General features: G+C 54.0%; 2 protein-coding genes across 9 annotated transcripts in view; one reads left to right on the forward strand and one right to left on the reverse strand.

The window, feature by feature from the left end:
- Nucleotides 1-6,202: 6,202 nt before the first annotated feature.
- TREH (trehalase) lies at nucleotides 6,203-13,498 on the forward strand. The gene is made up of 15 exons (XM_003418252.4): nucleotides 6,203-6,291; nucleotides 7,431-7,531; nucleotides 7,661-7,805; nucleotides 7,892-7,979; nucleotides 9,172-9,272; nucleotides 9,393-9,485; nucleotides 9,593-9,709; nucleotides 9,840-9,962; nucleotides 10,215-10,264; nucleotides 10,377-10,571; nucleotides 11,350-11,567; nucleotides 11,761-11,872; nucleotides 12,196-12,308; nucleotides 12,565-12,618; nucleotides 12,854-13,498. Exons 1-15 carry the CDS (start codon nucleotides 6,203-6,205, stop codon nucleotides 13,004-13,006), a joined length of 1,752 nt encoding a protein of 583 aa, XP_003418300.2. The 3' UTR covers nucleotides 13,007-13,498.
- Nucleotides 13,426-14,994, reverse strand: part of PHLDB1 (pleckstrin homology like domain family B member 1) — a 46,213-nt gene continuing 44,644 nt past the window's right edge. For all 8 annotated transcript variants that reach the window (XM_064268982.1, XM_064268983.1, XM_023558195.2 and 5 more), the window contains one exon: nucleotides 13,426-14,770. In XM_064268982.1, coding sequence (XP_064125052.1) covers nucleotides 14,630-14,770 — 141 coding nt within the window. In that variant the 3' untranslated portion in view covers nucleotides 13,426-14,629. The remainder of the gene's footprint in view (nucleotides 14,771-14,994) is intronic.

Raw genomic sequence — 14,994 nt, forward strand, 5'->3', positions numbered from 1 at the left:
AAAGAAAAGCCTGACAATTTACTTTCAAAAGATCAGCCGTTGAAAACCCTATGGAGCACTGTTCTGCTCCGACACACATGGAGTCACCATGAGTCAGAATCAACTCGATGGCAACTGGTTACTGGTGGTAAGTGACAGAAATCTGAAAATGGGTGGCTTAAACAACCTCAGAGTTTTTTCTCATACAGCAGGCATCCAGGGCTGACATGACTCGGAGGTGCCACCCATGACCCAATCTCTCTTCATCTCTCTGCTCTGCCAAGTTGCACATGTGATCTCAAACTCAGGTTTATTGCCTTGTGGTTGCAGTTCCCAAGCCTCTTGTCTGTGTCCAAGGCAGGAAGAAGGGGGAAGGGTAAAAGTCAAAAAGTAAAGCCAGCTGACTCTATCCCCTTTTAAAGAACTTTCCAAGAAGCCTCTTCCAGTGACTTCCCTTACATCTCATTTGCCAGAACTGGGGCCCTGGCCAGTCCTAGCCGCAAGGAAGCCTGGGAAACCCACTGTTTTCACCCCCGGTGACGCAGTGGTTAAGAGCTTAGCTGGTAGCCAAAAGGTTGGCAGTTTGAATCCACCAGGCGCTCCTCGGAAACTCTATGGGGTAGCTCTACTCTGTCCTACAGGGTCACTCTGAGTCAGAATCAACTCCATGGCAACAGGTTTGGCGGTTCGGTTTACATCAGTTTAACCAAAGAACCAGTCACTCTCGCATCATCTGTGACTCATGGCGCCATAACACCAGGTGCGTCACATTTGAACTGTGCTCCATGAGGCTTTCAGTGGCTGATGTTTCTGGAAGTAGATCGGCAGGCCTTTCCGGGTGGATACGAACCAACAACCTTTTGATTAGCACCTGTGCATGTTGCCAATCTGTACCACCTAGGGACTCCGTATCAGTTTGAAGGGGCATGAAATTATTGAGAGTCAATGTTCAGGCTGAGATCTCGTTCAAGGACAGGACCCTGAACCCTTGAGGAGAAGGCAAGACTCCCTGCCTAAGGCAGAGGTCTCCAAAAAGGCTGTGGAAAATTCCGCTGGCTCAAGCAGCTTGCTTGGCTAGCCTCACAACTTTGCATTAGAATCCCAGTTCCTTTGCTGGCCTGCGCCATAAAAATCCTGGCAATGCATGAAGTTACATGTTGTTCTAGGGTAAAAACATCACAAAGTTTAGTAAAGCAAAAAAGAAAGATTTTATTCAGCATATGTTTAAAGAGGCAAAAGTGGTGAAATGGACAAGCACACTGCCACAGCCATGTCTGCCCAAGTCCAAGGAACGTTACAGAGTCATCAGTATATATTAACGTTACAAATGGACAAAAGCATTAAAAGTTTCACCTTTTTACTGATTGGCTAGAAACTGTGATCCTATATTTTCAATTGTCTTTCTTAACAATCACTGGTACAGGTTTCAGTAACGACAGTCATGAGGGTCCTCATTGGTCCAACAAATCTTACTATTCACTAAATACTAACAGAAAAAAGTAAGAGTCAAAAAGAAAATATGTGAGTCTTTTGTGCTCTGTTTATGATTGGTTTATATGAAAGTTCCCCTAAAGATGTTTTCCAAGATTGTCCTAGCTATTGTCTTTATACCTCAGGCCCCAGTGGATGTGTCCTTGTGAGTCCAGCTCCAGCTGGGTCACATTCTGTACGCTCAAGAACAGGGAATAATGGCCCCAATATTATCTCCTAAATCAACGTAAACCCCATTATGGCTGCATAGTATGATTAAGGATGTTGCCGAGCTCCTGTCCGGAGGCGAGATGAGAAGGCAGAAAGGGACAGGACCTGGCTGAATGAACAAGGAGAATTTGAGGTGGCAAGGAGGAGTGTGCTGTCACATTATAGAGAGAACAACTAGGGTCACGTAACAATGTGTGTGTAAACTTTTGTATGAGAAACTAACTTGAGCTGTAAACTTTCACTTAAAGCACGATTAAAAAAAAAAAAGAACATTGCTGATGTAACTTGTATGAACCCCCTACTTGTAAACCCCTTAAAAATCACCTTTCCCCTCACCCTCGGGAAGCAGTCTTTCTGCTCTCCCACTTCGGTCTCTCGTTTATTGGCCAATACAAGTCACCCTGAGCAGAACCTGGGGTTTCCACCCAGCAGCATGGCCACAAGGCCCACCAGTGGAGAAACAGGTCTCCTCCCAACCACATCTCCAATGCACACACAGTCACCCTTAGATTTGCAGATTGTCAGAGTTTGAGTCACTGTTTAAAAATTGGAAGATTTCACATAGAAATGTGGATTTCCACCTTCATTTTTTTTTTTTTTTTTGAAAAATTGGGAGGTCTAGCAAATAAAGAGCCCATATTCCCTTATGGCAATAATCAGAGACACTGCTGGCCTATTTTTAGACTTTCAGGTCATCCTAGTCCTCACCACTCCCCAGGGCTGGGGTCCCGCCGCGCATCATCCCCCTCGCACTGTGGTTTCCCTCACACCATGTTTTGTTCATTTGTGTTACAGAATCTAAGTTTGCAACCCCTGACCTGGAGCAAAGTCCTCAATTTATGCACAAAAGACCCACGATGGTTTGATAACTTGCACACAGGCACAGAGCCTGTCACTGGTTTAGTCAAGTCTTCAGTCCAGGTCTCCTGGGTCCCACTTTTGGTGGCACAGCGGTTAAGAGCTCAGCTGCTAACCAAAAGGTCGGCAGTTCAGATTCACCAGCCGCTCCTTGGAAACCCTGTGGGGCAGTTCTACCCTGTCCTATAGGGTCACTATGAGTCGGAATCCACTTGACAGCAACGGGTTTGATTTTGTTTTTTTTTTTTTGTTCTCATAGAAATGTACAAACATGGCTAATCCACCCCATTGATCACAGGGACTGCGTGGGAGGAAGGGTGTGTGACTTGAGTCGGGTCACCTGGTTGTATCTGGCTGTTGCTGACAATCAGACAAGCCTGCTGGGCTGTGACAGAGGCGCTGTGGGAGAGGCAGGGAGACACCCACTGGTCTGGGCGTGGCCGGAGCCCCTGCCCCACGCCCTGTTCCCAGGCGGAGAGTGGAAGCAACGGTGGTTGAGGTGAAAACAAGAGGCTGGGCAGCCTGGGTGGGCAGAGGCCGCCCCAGGCAGCTGCAGCAGGCTGTGCCTGGCCCAGCTGCAGCCTCCATGCCCTTTCTGCAAAAATTGCTGCCACCTGCAGAAATGCAGAAACGTGCAAAGTCTGAGAGCGCTCTGGAATGTGTGTGCACTGCTCTCAATCACCCACCTTCAGGCAACTGAGGATTTTTTTAAAAATGTCTTTTGCCGAGAAGAAAATATTCTTTGGTGGTTACGAGAGTGGGCAGGGAGGGAGGGAGGGAGAGGGATGTTCACTAATTAACTAGTAGACCAGAACTACTTCAGGTGAAAGGAAGACATCACACAATACAGGAGAGGTCAGCACAACTGGACTAAACCAAAAGCAAAGAAGTTTACTGAATAAACCGAATGCCAGCATAGCAGGGGCGGGGGTTTGGGGACCATGGTCTCAGGGGACATCTAGGTCAAATGGCATAATAAAATCTGTTAAGAAAACATCCTGCATCCCACTTTGGAGAGTGCCGTCTAAGATGCATCAATTGGTCTCAACCCACCTGGAGCAAAGGAGAATGAAGAACACCACGGACACAAGGTAACTATGAGCCTGAGAGACAGAAAGGGCCACATAAACCAGAGACTACATCAGCCTGAGACCAGAAGAACTAGATGGTGCCTGGCTACAACCGATGACTGCCCTGACAGGGAACACAACAGAGAACCCCTGAGGGAGCAGGAGAGCAGTGGGATGCAGACCCCAAATTCTCATAAAAAGACCAGACTTAATGGTCTGACTGAGACTAGAAGGACCCCAGAGGTCATGGTCCCCAGACCTTCTGTTAGCCCAAGACAGGAACCACCCCCAAAGCCAACTCTTCAGACAAGGGTTGGACTGGACTGTGGGATAGAAAATGATACTGGTGAGGAGTGAGCTTCCTGGCTCAAGTAGACACATGAGATTATGTGGGCAGCTCCTGTCTGGAGGGGAGATGAGAGGGCAGAGGGGGTCAGAAGCTGGCCGAATGGACATGAAAATAGAGAATGGAAAGAAGCGTGCTGTTTCGTTATGGGGAGACCAACTAGGAGTATATAGCAAGATGTATATAAATTTTTGTATGATAGACTGACTTGATTTGTAAACTTGCACTTAAAGCACAATAAAAATTAAAATAAATGAATAAATAAATCAAGTTTAAAAAAAAAAAAAGTCTTTTGATCCACAAGTGGCAGTGGTTTGGGCAAAGGAGTGGGGGGAAGGGGAGTTGAGGCTTTCTAGGCTTGCTGCGGGCCCTGGCCAATGGGTAGGCCTGTGCTGGGAGGAGGGTCAGCCCTGAGGTGAGTGAGTGAGTGAGCTGGTGGTCCAGCCCCCCTGCCCCCCCCCGTGGGCTGCCCCACCTAGCCCCCGCTGCAGGCTCCTCCTCACCTCTGGCCCAGACCAAAGCTCTCCCACATCTCTGCCGTGTTCCTCCTCTGTAGCCCTTCTGTTCTCTGTAAAATGAGGGGCTTGACTGAGTGAGTGAACCTGTGCTGGCCCCTTGCAGATTTCACTTTCTCCAAGTCTAAGAAGGAAACCCTGGTGGCGTAGTGGTTAAGTGTTCTATGGCTGCTAACCAAAATGTCGGCAGTTCAAATTCACCAAGTGCTCCTTGGAAACTCTATGGGACAGCACCACTCTGTCCCATAAGGTTGCTATGAGTCGGAATTGACACGATGGCAATGGGTTGGGTTTCTTTTCTTTTTTTTGGTAAGTCTAAGAACATAAATCTCTTTAAACTCAGCTTCCTTATCTGTCATGTGGGGGCGATATCCTGCGTGCCTGTCCCCACAGAACTGTCAGGAGAACTGACTGGGTCAATGAGAAACTGCTCTCCCCCTGAGCTTGGCCTCTGTTCCTTCCTCAGCTCTCACCAGGGCCAGTCATTTAACCTCCGCCTCAGTTTCCTTTTCAGTTTCCTTATCTGCAAAAGAAGGGTCCTTATCTACCCTGTGGGTGATTGTGAAAATTCCAGATCAAAGGATGGAAAGGGCCTGGCCCATAATAAGCACCTAATCCACCGTGACTATGAGATGGAGTGGGGAGAAGCCCGCCTGGGTGCGGCATTGCCCTGTGGAGCCTGGCCCTCATCAACGTTCTGCTAGAACTTTGCTGAGTAATGACCTTTCTTTGACCCAGCTCCTTGAAGGGATTTTGGATGGCAAAGGGAGACTAAGCTTGGTTGGGAAGGAGTCAACAGGTAAGCTGTTCTGAAGTATTTAGCAGGCATTTATGGGTTGTTAGCTGGAAGCTAGAGTTGGGGGAGAGAAATGGTGGAGGATGTGGAAATAAAACTGGGCCCAAGGGATATGTGGCCAGGAAGGAATTCTCCACGCTGGAGAATGGCTGAGAGCATTTTTAGGAAGTGAAGGCCAGCGTTCCATTTTAGGTTTTTCTTTGCTCTGTACTATGGGGTAATCCCCTTCTGTGGCCTCAAATCTGAAGTAAAAGTGACATGCACACAGCAACCTCAAGTTGGATGTGAACAGGCCTGGGCCAGGATGGGGGGTAGGGGTGGGGAGGGGACAAATAGCCCATAGTCCCAGGAAGCAGACAGGAAATGTCACTGAGAATTCAGTTGACTCAGGACATGAAGACACGAGGTGTTAAGTCCTCCCTCCATTTCCTTTTAGATGCGAGCTCTGAGGTTCACACCATACCCAAGGCAGAAACTCCAGCCATTCTGTTTGAAATACTAAGGAAAAGGGTGACCCTCTGTGTTAGCAGTCTTGGGGTCACCCAAGCAACTGGCATCGGGGTCACAGAAGTGTGGCCTAATTATCTCACTGGCTCTCGGGTGCCCCTTTGCAGCCCCGCCCCCTGCCCCATGTCTTGGCACAGAAGGGTCTAAGCATGCAATGCCAGCTGAGATGGGGAACCGGCAGAGAAAAATCCAGAGCAGGGGCGGGCAGGGCTGGCCAGTGCTTCCGACTGGACAGGGGTTTGGGAGAGGTCTCCTCTTGCCCCTGAGAACAGGAGGGACCAGCAGGCCACATGCAGACCAAGCTCAGATTCCTTAGGTGGCCACGCCTCAAAGCGTGGACTTTGACTGCCCTGGGTTGGCAGGCAAGCCAGGCCGTGCCCCAGCTGCCTGAGGACTTGGGCTTGCTTGTGTGGTCACAGTCACAGCCACCATGCATGGGAAGACCTGGACGCTCTGCCTACTGCTCCTGCTGGGTGTGGGGCTAGGATCCCTGGAGGCCCTGCCCCCACCCTGTGACAGGTAGGAGGTAGGGGAGCATGGGGTAGGGGGCTGGGTCCGGAAGGTCAGGACTAGAGCTCAAACTCTGGGGGTCAGCCCTTTGGAGGGAAGGGAAAGGACTATTCTCCTTAGGCCGTGCGGAGCTATCCTCAGGATTGTTCTAGGAAACTTTCTGCCCGATTTCTCTAGCCTGGGTGTGAAAAGGGGCTAAGGGCATGGCAAGAGTACCTGCGGTGACGCCCTAACCCCAATACTCTGTGATCATGGGCAAGTCAGACCTCCTTCCTGAGCCTCAGTTTCCACCTTGAAAGAGTAGATGGAATGGGCCCTGTCCTAGCTGCTGGACTCGCAGGACATCATCCACTCTCCACTCCACCACCACTCCACCAGCTTCTTGAGGTGCAGCTGTGATCTCAAAAAACAAGGGCCCTGCCTTCACAGACCCTATGTAATAAGCAAGGAAATTAATGATAGAAGACAAGTAGTGATATGAGCACTATTACGAGCAAAGTTAGGGGACAGCTCGTGGGGGCGAGCAGAGGGTGTTTTAGGATGAGGAGGGAAGGTGTATTTAAGGAGGTAATGTTGGGGCAGAATTGTGGGAGGGATCGTCCCTGTGCAGATCTGGGGGAAGGCAGCCCAAGCAGGGAAACTGCAATGCAAAGGCCCTGAGGCCGCCATTCAAGGACCAGGAAAAAGGCCAGTGTGGCTGGGACAAGAGCGGGGGGCAGGTGGGAGGGGCTGGGGGGGGCTCCAGAGGTAGCACTGGGGGTGGTAAGAAGTGGCTCACTAGGGATGTACTGTGAAAGCTGTATTAACAGGATCAGTTGTGGAATATGAAGGAAGAGGATGTATCTGGGCTAATAAAGATGTTTCGTCCTGAGCAATTATCTTAACATTCTTGTCAAGAGAGGCTGTGTTATCAAGTGTCTTGTTAAGCCATAGGGGGACTGCTTAATGTATAGAAAGAAGACTCTCCTGGTTCTCTCAGCCCTCGTCACCACTTTGCCCCCCAGACCCTCCCCCCAACACACACACACACACCCTCGTCCAGTCCCCAGGGAACACACACTGACCAGTCTACGCAGACTCTAGCCCTCTCTTCTCCCCTAACGGGGTGGTGGTGGGCTGACAATCCCCCTCCCTGACTGAACCTGCAGCCAGATTTACTGCTATGGGGACCTTCTGCACCAAGTTCAGATGGCCAAGCTCTTCCCAGACGACAAGGAGTTTGTGGACATGCCACTGTCCATGGCTCCAGGTGAGGGAGTAGGGCCCACCTTCTGAACCTTCCACCCAAAGGAGGCAGGGGGCAAGGCCAGGCAGAGAGGCTTCTCTGACTCAGGGAGGAGCTCACGGGGTCCCCTGACCTCCTCCCACTTCTCTCCAGACCAAGTCCTGCTCAGCTTCGGGGAACTGGCCAAGGCGCACAACTACAGCATCCCCCGGCAGCAGCTGCAGGAATTCGTCACAAAGCACTTCCAGGCAGCAAGGCAGGAGCTGCAGTCCTGGATCCCTGGGGACTGGAAAGACAGGTAAGGCCCTGGACAGAAAACAGTAGAGGGGCACCTGGGCCAGGGTTGCCTCCCATCTGAACCCTGTGGGGCTGGCCCTCTTCCAGCTCCCAGTTCCTGCAGAAGATCACGGATGCCAAGCTGCGAGCCTGGGCAGAGGAGCTGCACCGGCTCTGGAAGAAGCTGGGAAAGAAGGTACTGGAGTCTGGGGCCTGCCCCCGGGGCCTGGCCAAGGAGGAGGGGCCTGGAGAGGGTTGTGCCAACTCTGGCCTACAGTGCTCCAAGGTTGACCCCAGAGCACAGGTGGCCCTCCTTTCCTGAGGACACCCCTCCATCCCCCGTGCCCCCAGGTCTCTGCACAAAATCTCTCTAGGAAGAGAATTTCACAGGAAGGTGTTCACCTAACTGTCTGGAAGCCTTCCCCAGCCTACCCGAGGCAAACCTAGCCTGCCCCTACCTCCAGGCTGTCCTTTGCTGCCTCTTACACCACCTGGTAACTGTTTGGTCCACTGCTAGGCTCCGTCTTCCCTGAGTTCCTCGGAATGAGGACTTTGTCTTATGAATAATAATTGCTGTGGTTGTGGCTGACATCTGTGCTCAGCACAACCTGTGATGTACTTAATCTCTTTGCTCAGAAGCTCAAGAGAGGGCAGTAGTTTGCCCAAGGCTGCACAGTGAGCAGGTGCCAGGGCCTCCAGCTTGGTCCTAGTGCCCTGATGAGGGCTAGCAGGGTGGTACTCAGTACTCCTTCATTCACTAGGGGTGCCTGTTCTACCTAGCCCTTAGGAACAACCTAGAGGTCCCGGTCCCTTGTTCCCCTCAAAATAACTGAGACCAGCTGAACTTTCCCCCCACTAGCAACCCCCTCCCTCACCACACACAGAAATCAGCAGGGAATGAGCAAAGAACATACCTGATGGAGATGCATAGACACCTCCCGGCAGGGTCTCTAGTCCCATCTTTGCTGTCCCTTCACAGCAGAGCAAAAGGTTGGGGTTTTGTTCACACCTGGACCAGAGAATAGGAGTGGGGGCTAATCCCCTGAGCCTACCTGGTGGTGACAGCAGAGAAGTGGGGAGCTGAGGGAGCCAGGAGAGAATGCTCCGCCCTCCTCGGCTCACCTGGATCACAGTAATGGCTGCTGCTTATTGAATACCTGCCCAGCTGCTGTCACTCCAGAGGCTGATGGGGGGAGGTGAGGAGATCAGGTGGAAAGCGAGGAGGTCAGGGCACCCAGTAGCTCCAGGCCTTGACCAAAGCCACTGGCTAGTCAGCAGCACCGCCAGAACGCAAGCCCAGGCCCTCTGGCTCCACTGCCAAGCCCAGGCTTTCTCCTCTCTCTCCTCTCGGCCACTCCAGGCTCCCTCATGCCCTCTCTCAACTCCAGATGAAACCAGAGGTTCTCAGCCACCCTGAGTGGTTCTCTCTGATCTACTCTCAACACCCCTTCATTGTGCCTGGCGGGCGCTTTGCTGAGTTCTACTACTGGTGAGTGTGGGGGCCAGGGGCCCGGTGGCCTACGGGGCCAGGTGAGGCAGGGAACCAAGGACCCTGGGGTTGTCCTGAGTATGGTGGTGCTTGGTGAGACCTGAGCTGTCCTTCCTCCAGGGACTCCTACTGGGTGATGGAGGGCCTGCTCCTCTCGGAGATGCCCGAGACAGTGAAGGGCATGCTGCAGAACTTCCTGGACCTGGTGAAATCGTAAGAGGGGATGGGGCAGAGAAGAGAAGCACTTGGGCCAGGCTTGGGCCTAGCCTGGGCTCTGGGAGCTGGGCAGAGGGCATCTCAGCAGCCCTCCTTCTTGGCAGCTACGGCCATATCCCCAATGGCGGGCGCGTGTACTACCTGCAGCGGAGCCAGCCCCCACTTCTGACCCTCATGATGGACCGCTATGTGACACACACCAATGACATCACCTTCCTACTGTGGGTCCCGGCCCACCCCACCAGCCCTACCACCCAGGGTCGTGGGGCGGGGAAGGGAGCTTCCTGAGCTCTGCCAGGGCTGGGGGTGGGGCTGGGTTCTGAGCTGAGTTGGTGCCCAGTTCCACTCCAGGGAGAACATCGAAACCCTGGCCTTGGAATTGAACTTTTGGACTGAGAAGAGAAGCATCAATGTGAGCTCTGGGGGAAAGAGCTACATCCTAAATCGCTATTATGTTCCTTATGGGGGACCCAGGTGAGGAATTGCAGGGCCTGCCCTCAATCTCCTGTCTGTTCACTCTGGTTTGAGCATCACAACACCCCTGGGAAGGAGGGCAAGTGGTTTAGCCCGGCCTCTGGTGATACAGAGAGCCCAGAGCAATTCAGGGCTTTGAGGCCCAGGGGCAGCACCCAGCTCTCGGCAGCTGGGTCAGGATGGCTCCAGGCTTGAGCACAGAGGGGCTGGTCTTCTACCTGCACCAGGCTGTTCACCTCCTCTCCTTGCCAGGCCAGAGTCCTACAGCAAAGATGCAGAGTTGGCAGACACCTTGCAGGAAGGTGAGCGGCAACAGGGTGCAGGTGGTCTCAGGGCAAAGGCTGGGTGTCCAGAGGGTGTGGCAGGCCTGGCTGTGCTGTCGGGACTGGCTGGGCAAGTGCTCTGTGCTCACAGGTGACCGCGAGGCTCTGTGGGCCGAGCTGAAGGCTGGGGCCGAGTCTGGCTGGGACTTCTCTTCCCGCTGGTTCTCCGGAGGCCCAAACTCCAACTCGCTCAGCAGTACCCGAACCAGCAAAATTGTGCCTGTTGACCTCAATGCCTTCCTGTGCCAAGCAGAGGAGCTGATGAGTAACTTCTACTCTAGACTGTGTGAGCACCCAGGGAAGGGGTGGGGAGATGCTGGTGGAGCTTGGGGTCCTGCCTCAGCCTTGGCAGTCAAACCAGAAGTAGGACCCTGGGGCAAAGGCCCTCCAGCTTGTCAGCCAGTTCAAGCCCCACCCCTCCAAGTGTCACCCAGCACTAGCATTTATGTACCAGGCAAGAGCACAGATGGAGCCCACACTTGTCTTCTCACTCCCCTCCCTTCCTTACTGCGGGGGCCTCTAGAGCATGTGAGTGAACACCCTAGCCACACATCCAAGCTCCCTCCACTCCTTCTCCCCAGGTAGCTTTTCTCCACCCCCTCAGGGCTAGGGGTATCCACACAGCAGAGGCTTGGCCCAGGCACAGGCCAGTGTAGACCCTGGGAGCGGTGCAGGGCCATTTGCTCAGGGAATTCCAGTGTCTTTGATGCCTGGAAAGGAGCCCTGGTGGCACAGTGGTTAAGTGCTTGGCTGCTAACCAAAGGTCGGCAGCTCAAACCCACCACAAAAAAATAAATCTGCTTCCATAAAGATTACAGCCTTGGAAACCCTATGGGGCAGTTCTACTCTGTCCCTCCGGGTCACTATGAGTTGGAATCCGCTTGACAGCAGTGGTGATGATACCTGGAATGTGTGGCTGCAGGTAGGCATGTCCCCTGGTCCTCAGGACTTCTTCCCCCTTGGGGACGAACACTACAAAAGGAGGCCAGAGGAGAGCCCTCTAAGGCATAGGGCCCAAGGGCAGAAGCCCTGGTTGCTCATGTCTGAAGGCAGTACTGCCCCAGGGAATGACTCCCAAGCTGCACAGTACAGAAATTTGCGGGCACAGCGCTTGACCGCCCTGACCGCCATCCTGTGGGATGAGGAAAAAGGTGCCTGCTTCGACTATGACTTTGAGAATGGAAAAAAGAACCCAGAGTTTTACCCATCCAACCTCACTCCTCTTTGGGCCAGCTGCTTCTCTGACCCTGCCATTGCGGACAAAGCTCTGAAATACCTGGAGGTAAGGGGGACAGCCACGCCCTTCTCCTCTGCACCGCTTGCTAGTCTGCAGGTCCCACTACAGCCACCAGGGGGCAGCTGTGAGCCAAGAAGAGATGGGCCAGGAAGGAGGCATCTGGCTTCCTGGATGGCCCAGCATCCTGGCTGCCTGTCCAGCCCCACCCACAGACATGGTAATGTCTGGAACCTTCTAGGACAACCAGATCCTGACCTACAAGTACGGGATCCCGACCTCTGTCCAGAAGTCAAGTCAACAATGGGACTTCCCCAACGCATGGGCCCCGCTACAGGACCTGGTCATCAGAGGTAGGGATGCAGAGATGAAGTCTACGTACAACCCAGGGCCTTGTCTCCCTGGGTGTAGAGGATCTGTCTCCTCCCTGGTACTGCAGAGGCGTGGTCAAAGGATTTGGGGTCAACGTACTCTACTTCTCTTGCCCCTCTGAGCCCTTGGCCTCCCACTCACCAAGCATTTACATCCACTCCCACCTGTCCAGTGGAATGAGCTCTGGATTAAGAGCAGGTTTGGCCCGTGGTTCCAGGAAGGTCTCACAGCCCCTTTCGCTCCTCTGCTCCCCCTGGGGTGAGGGCTCTGGAGATTCAGGGTCTTACCCGGTGTGGGGGTTTAGGTCTGGCCAAGTTGCCTTCACCCCAGGCCCAGGAAGTAGCTTTCCAGCTGGCCCAGAATTGGATCCGAACCAATTTTGATGTCTACTCCAAAACGTCAACCATGTACGAGAAGGTAGGCTGCCCTGTACCCAGTCTCACTAGGGTTCCTCTGCTGGGGTGAGGTGGGGAAGTCACCGGCTTTGGAAAGCTCAGGGCTAGCAAGCCAGGCAGTGGTGGCACCTCGTGGCCATTCTCGGGCACTGCAAGGGCAGAGCTGCAGGCCAGAGGGCTTCTGCCTGGGAAGGAGGGGATCTCATCCTTGTTTTCCCTGTTGGGCTGGGGTGGCAGGGGCATACTGCCTGACCTGCAGCCCATCCTCTTGTTCCCAGTATGACATCAGCAACGGTGGACAACCGGGAGGAGGAGGGGAGTATCAAGTTCAGGTGAGTGGACCGGGGTGAACTTCTCACAGGAACTCCGGGGCTATCCCCAAGGCCCATGACTTCCCCTCTCTAGGCCTGTTTCCTCACCTGTAGGTAGGTCCATGGGGAGGAGCCTGATCTGACTGGTGTTCCTTGATACCCCTGGGCCTAGGCAGGCTAAGTCCCACACCCCTAGAGAAGGACTTGGGGGCCTTCCCCAGAGATCTTGGCCCACTGGGGACATGGCTCTTTCCAGAAGGGATTTGGTTGGACCAATGGAGTGGTTCTGATGATCCTGGACCGCTATGGCGACCGGCTGACCTCGGGGGCCTGGCCAGCTCTCCGGAAACCTCACTGCCTGGTGGTGACCCTCCTGCTGAGCCTCTTGACCATCCTTCTGCCACAGTGACGGTGACGGCACTGCCTCATCTGCGTTCACTCCACCTCCTGCTTTAATCATTAAACCTCTACATGAGCCTCTACCCTCTCCTGCCTCTTCATCCTCCATCCTTGCAGACCCTATGCCCTTCCCCCTCCACAGCCAGTCTCTGTTCACAGTGGAGGGTAGAGGGCGGCCAGGGTAGTGACCTGAAGTCATGGGTTGGGGCCTGGGTCCCTTCTGGAGCCTTTAAAAAAAAAACCAAACCCATTGCCGTTGAGTCGATTCTGACTCATAGGGTTTCCAAGGGATGGCTGGTGGATTCGAACTGCCAACCTTTTGGTTAGCAGCTGCAGCTCACAGGGCAGAAATACCGCTTTGGGGGAAACAGCCCTCCTATTGCAAATATCCCAGTCTCATACCCCACACACACTGCACCCCCAAAACACTTACATACTCAAATGCTTTATTGTTCTGCTGAAATGCTTACAAATACTGAAAAACTCCCAGCCCGAGCCCAGGCAACCATAGGCCCAGGTGCTGGGGAGGGGGTGGGACGTGGGATTAGTGTTAAGGCGCAAAGGGCTGCTTGCTCGCTAGCTCTGCCTTTCCATCACCCTTCCTGGGCTGAGGGGAGGGCAGGCCAGGCCAGAGCTCAGGCCCTTCGTCTCTGCTTCTTCTCCTGCTCAGGCTTCCCCTCAGGGAGCCACTGAGCAGCCCTCTTTCCCTGTCAGAAACTGAACCCTGTGCAGAACCAAGGAGGGCTTCCAGCTTCCTCTCCCATCTGCATCACCCCTCCTCTGGGCGCTCTCTCTCCCGGCTTCATACCTTCTGGCTCAAAGCAAGGCACGAGTGGAAGGGAGACGGCTGCCTGGTGCCGGCAGGCTGTGCGTCAGGGCCTGGAGACACAGGCAGGGGCAGGTGGAAGGTGCCCAGGGGTCTGGGCTGGAGACATGGTGGCACGTACCCTTCAATGGGGCCCACAGGTTGAAGTGGGTGCTGAGCCATGGCACCACAGCAACAAGTATAACCATGGAGATGAACCAGTCACTATGGGGACCATGGCAATGGGTCTGCAACAGGGGATGGGGCTGGGACCTCAAGGGTGACTCACCATTTTTTCTGGCCCTTGAGCAAAAAAAAAAAAAAAAAAAAGTGGGAGAATGATGGGGTGAAGTGGGGCTGAGAACTACGCCACCTGAGCTGTTACCCCATGCTTGATGTGGCTCTGTCAGCTCCCAAGGGCCCTGCACAGGGAGCTGAGGAAGAGGGGATCTTTGGCAGATTCTGGTACCATAATTTGTCCTTTACAAAAGAAAGTAGGCCAGGGGAGCAGGTGCCAGTTCAGAGTGGGGGGCCCTCTCTGTGGCAGCTCCACGGCCCTCAGCGCTGGCCAGGCTCTGAAGAGTTGTTGCAGCTTCCAGGCTCCCAGGAGGCAGCAAAGCCCCCTCCCCACCTTTCATCTCCTGGCTGGTTCTTGAGGGGCTGGAGCCCAGAAACTCCAAACTGAGCTCCTCACAGAATATACCTCTGGCCCCACTCTCCCCGTTCAGGCCTGGGGCCTGGGGTGGCTGTGTGCAGGGCAGGAGGAGCAGCAGGTGGCTGCACATGGGTCCTGGGGCTGGCCTGAAGGTCCAAGGAGGCCCATGGTGGTCAGTTCATGAACTGAGTGTAGCCCTCAGCCCCAGTGACGATGACATCCATCCATATGCGCATAGCCTCTGCAGATGGGGCCACCATGTAGTACAGCCGGTCATGGGTCTTCACGCAGAAGGTGAGGGCTGGGTTTGGACTCTGCCAAGGGGAGAGATAAGGGTTTGAGAGGGGTCTCCCCAGACACTTCCCTGTTTGCCCCTGCCCATCCTCGCTCCCAGGAAGCCCTGGGGCTCAGGCTCAGACCCCGCCAGCCCACATGGGCCCTAGGCTGGGATGTTCCCGGGTTGTCCCGGGCTCTCTCAGCCTCTCTGGACCCTGTCAGGGCCTGGTCAGGACAATACCCCACCCCCAAGTGGTGTGCT

This window comes from Loxodonta africana, chromosome 15 (genome assembly GCF_030014295.1).
Source record: "Loxodonta africana isolate mLoxAfr1 chromosome 15, mLoxAfr1.hap2, whole genome shotgun sequence".
In the NCBI taxonomy this organism is placed as follows: domain Eukaryota; kingdom Metazoa; phylum Chordata; class Mammalia; order Proboscidea; family Elephantidae; genus Loxodonta; species Loxodonta africana.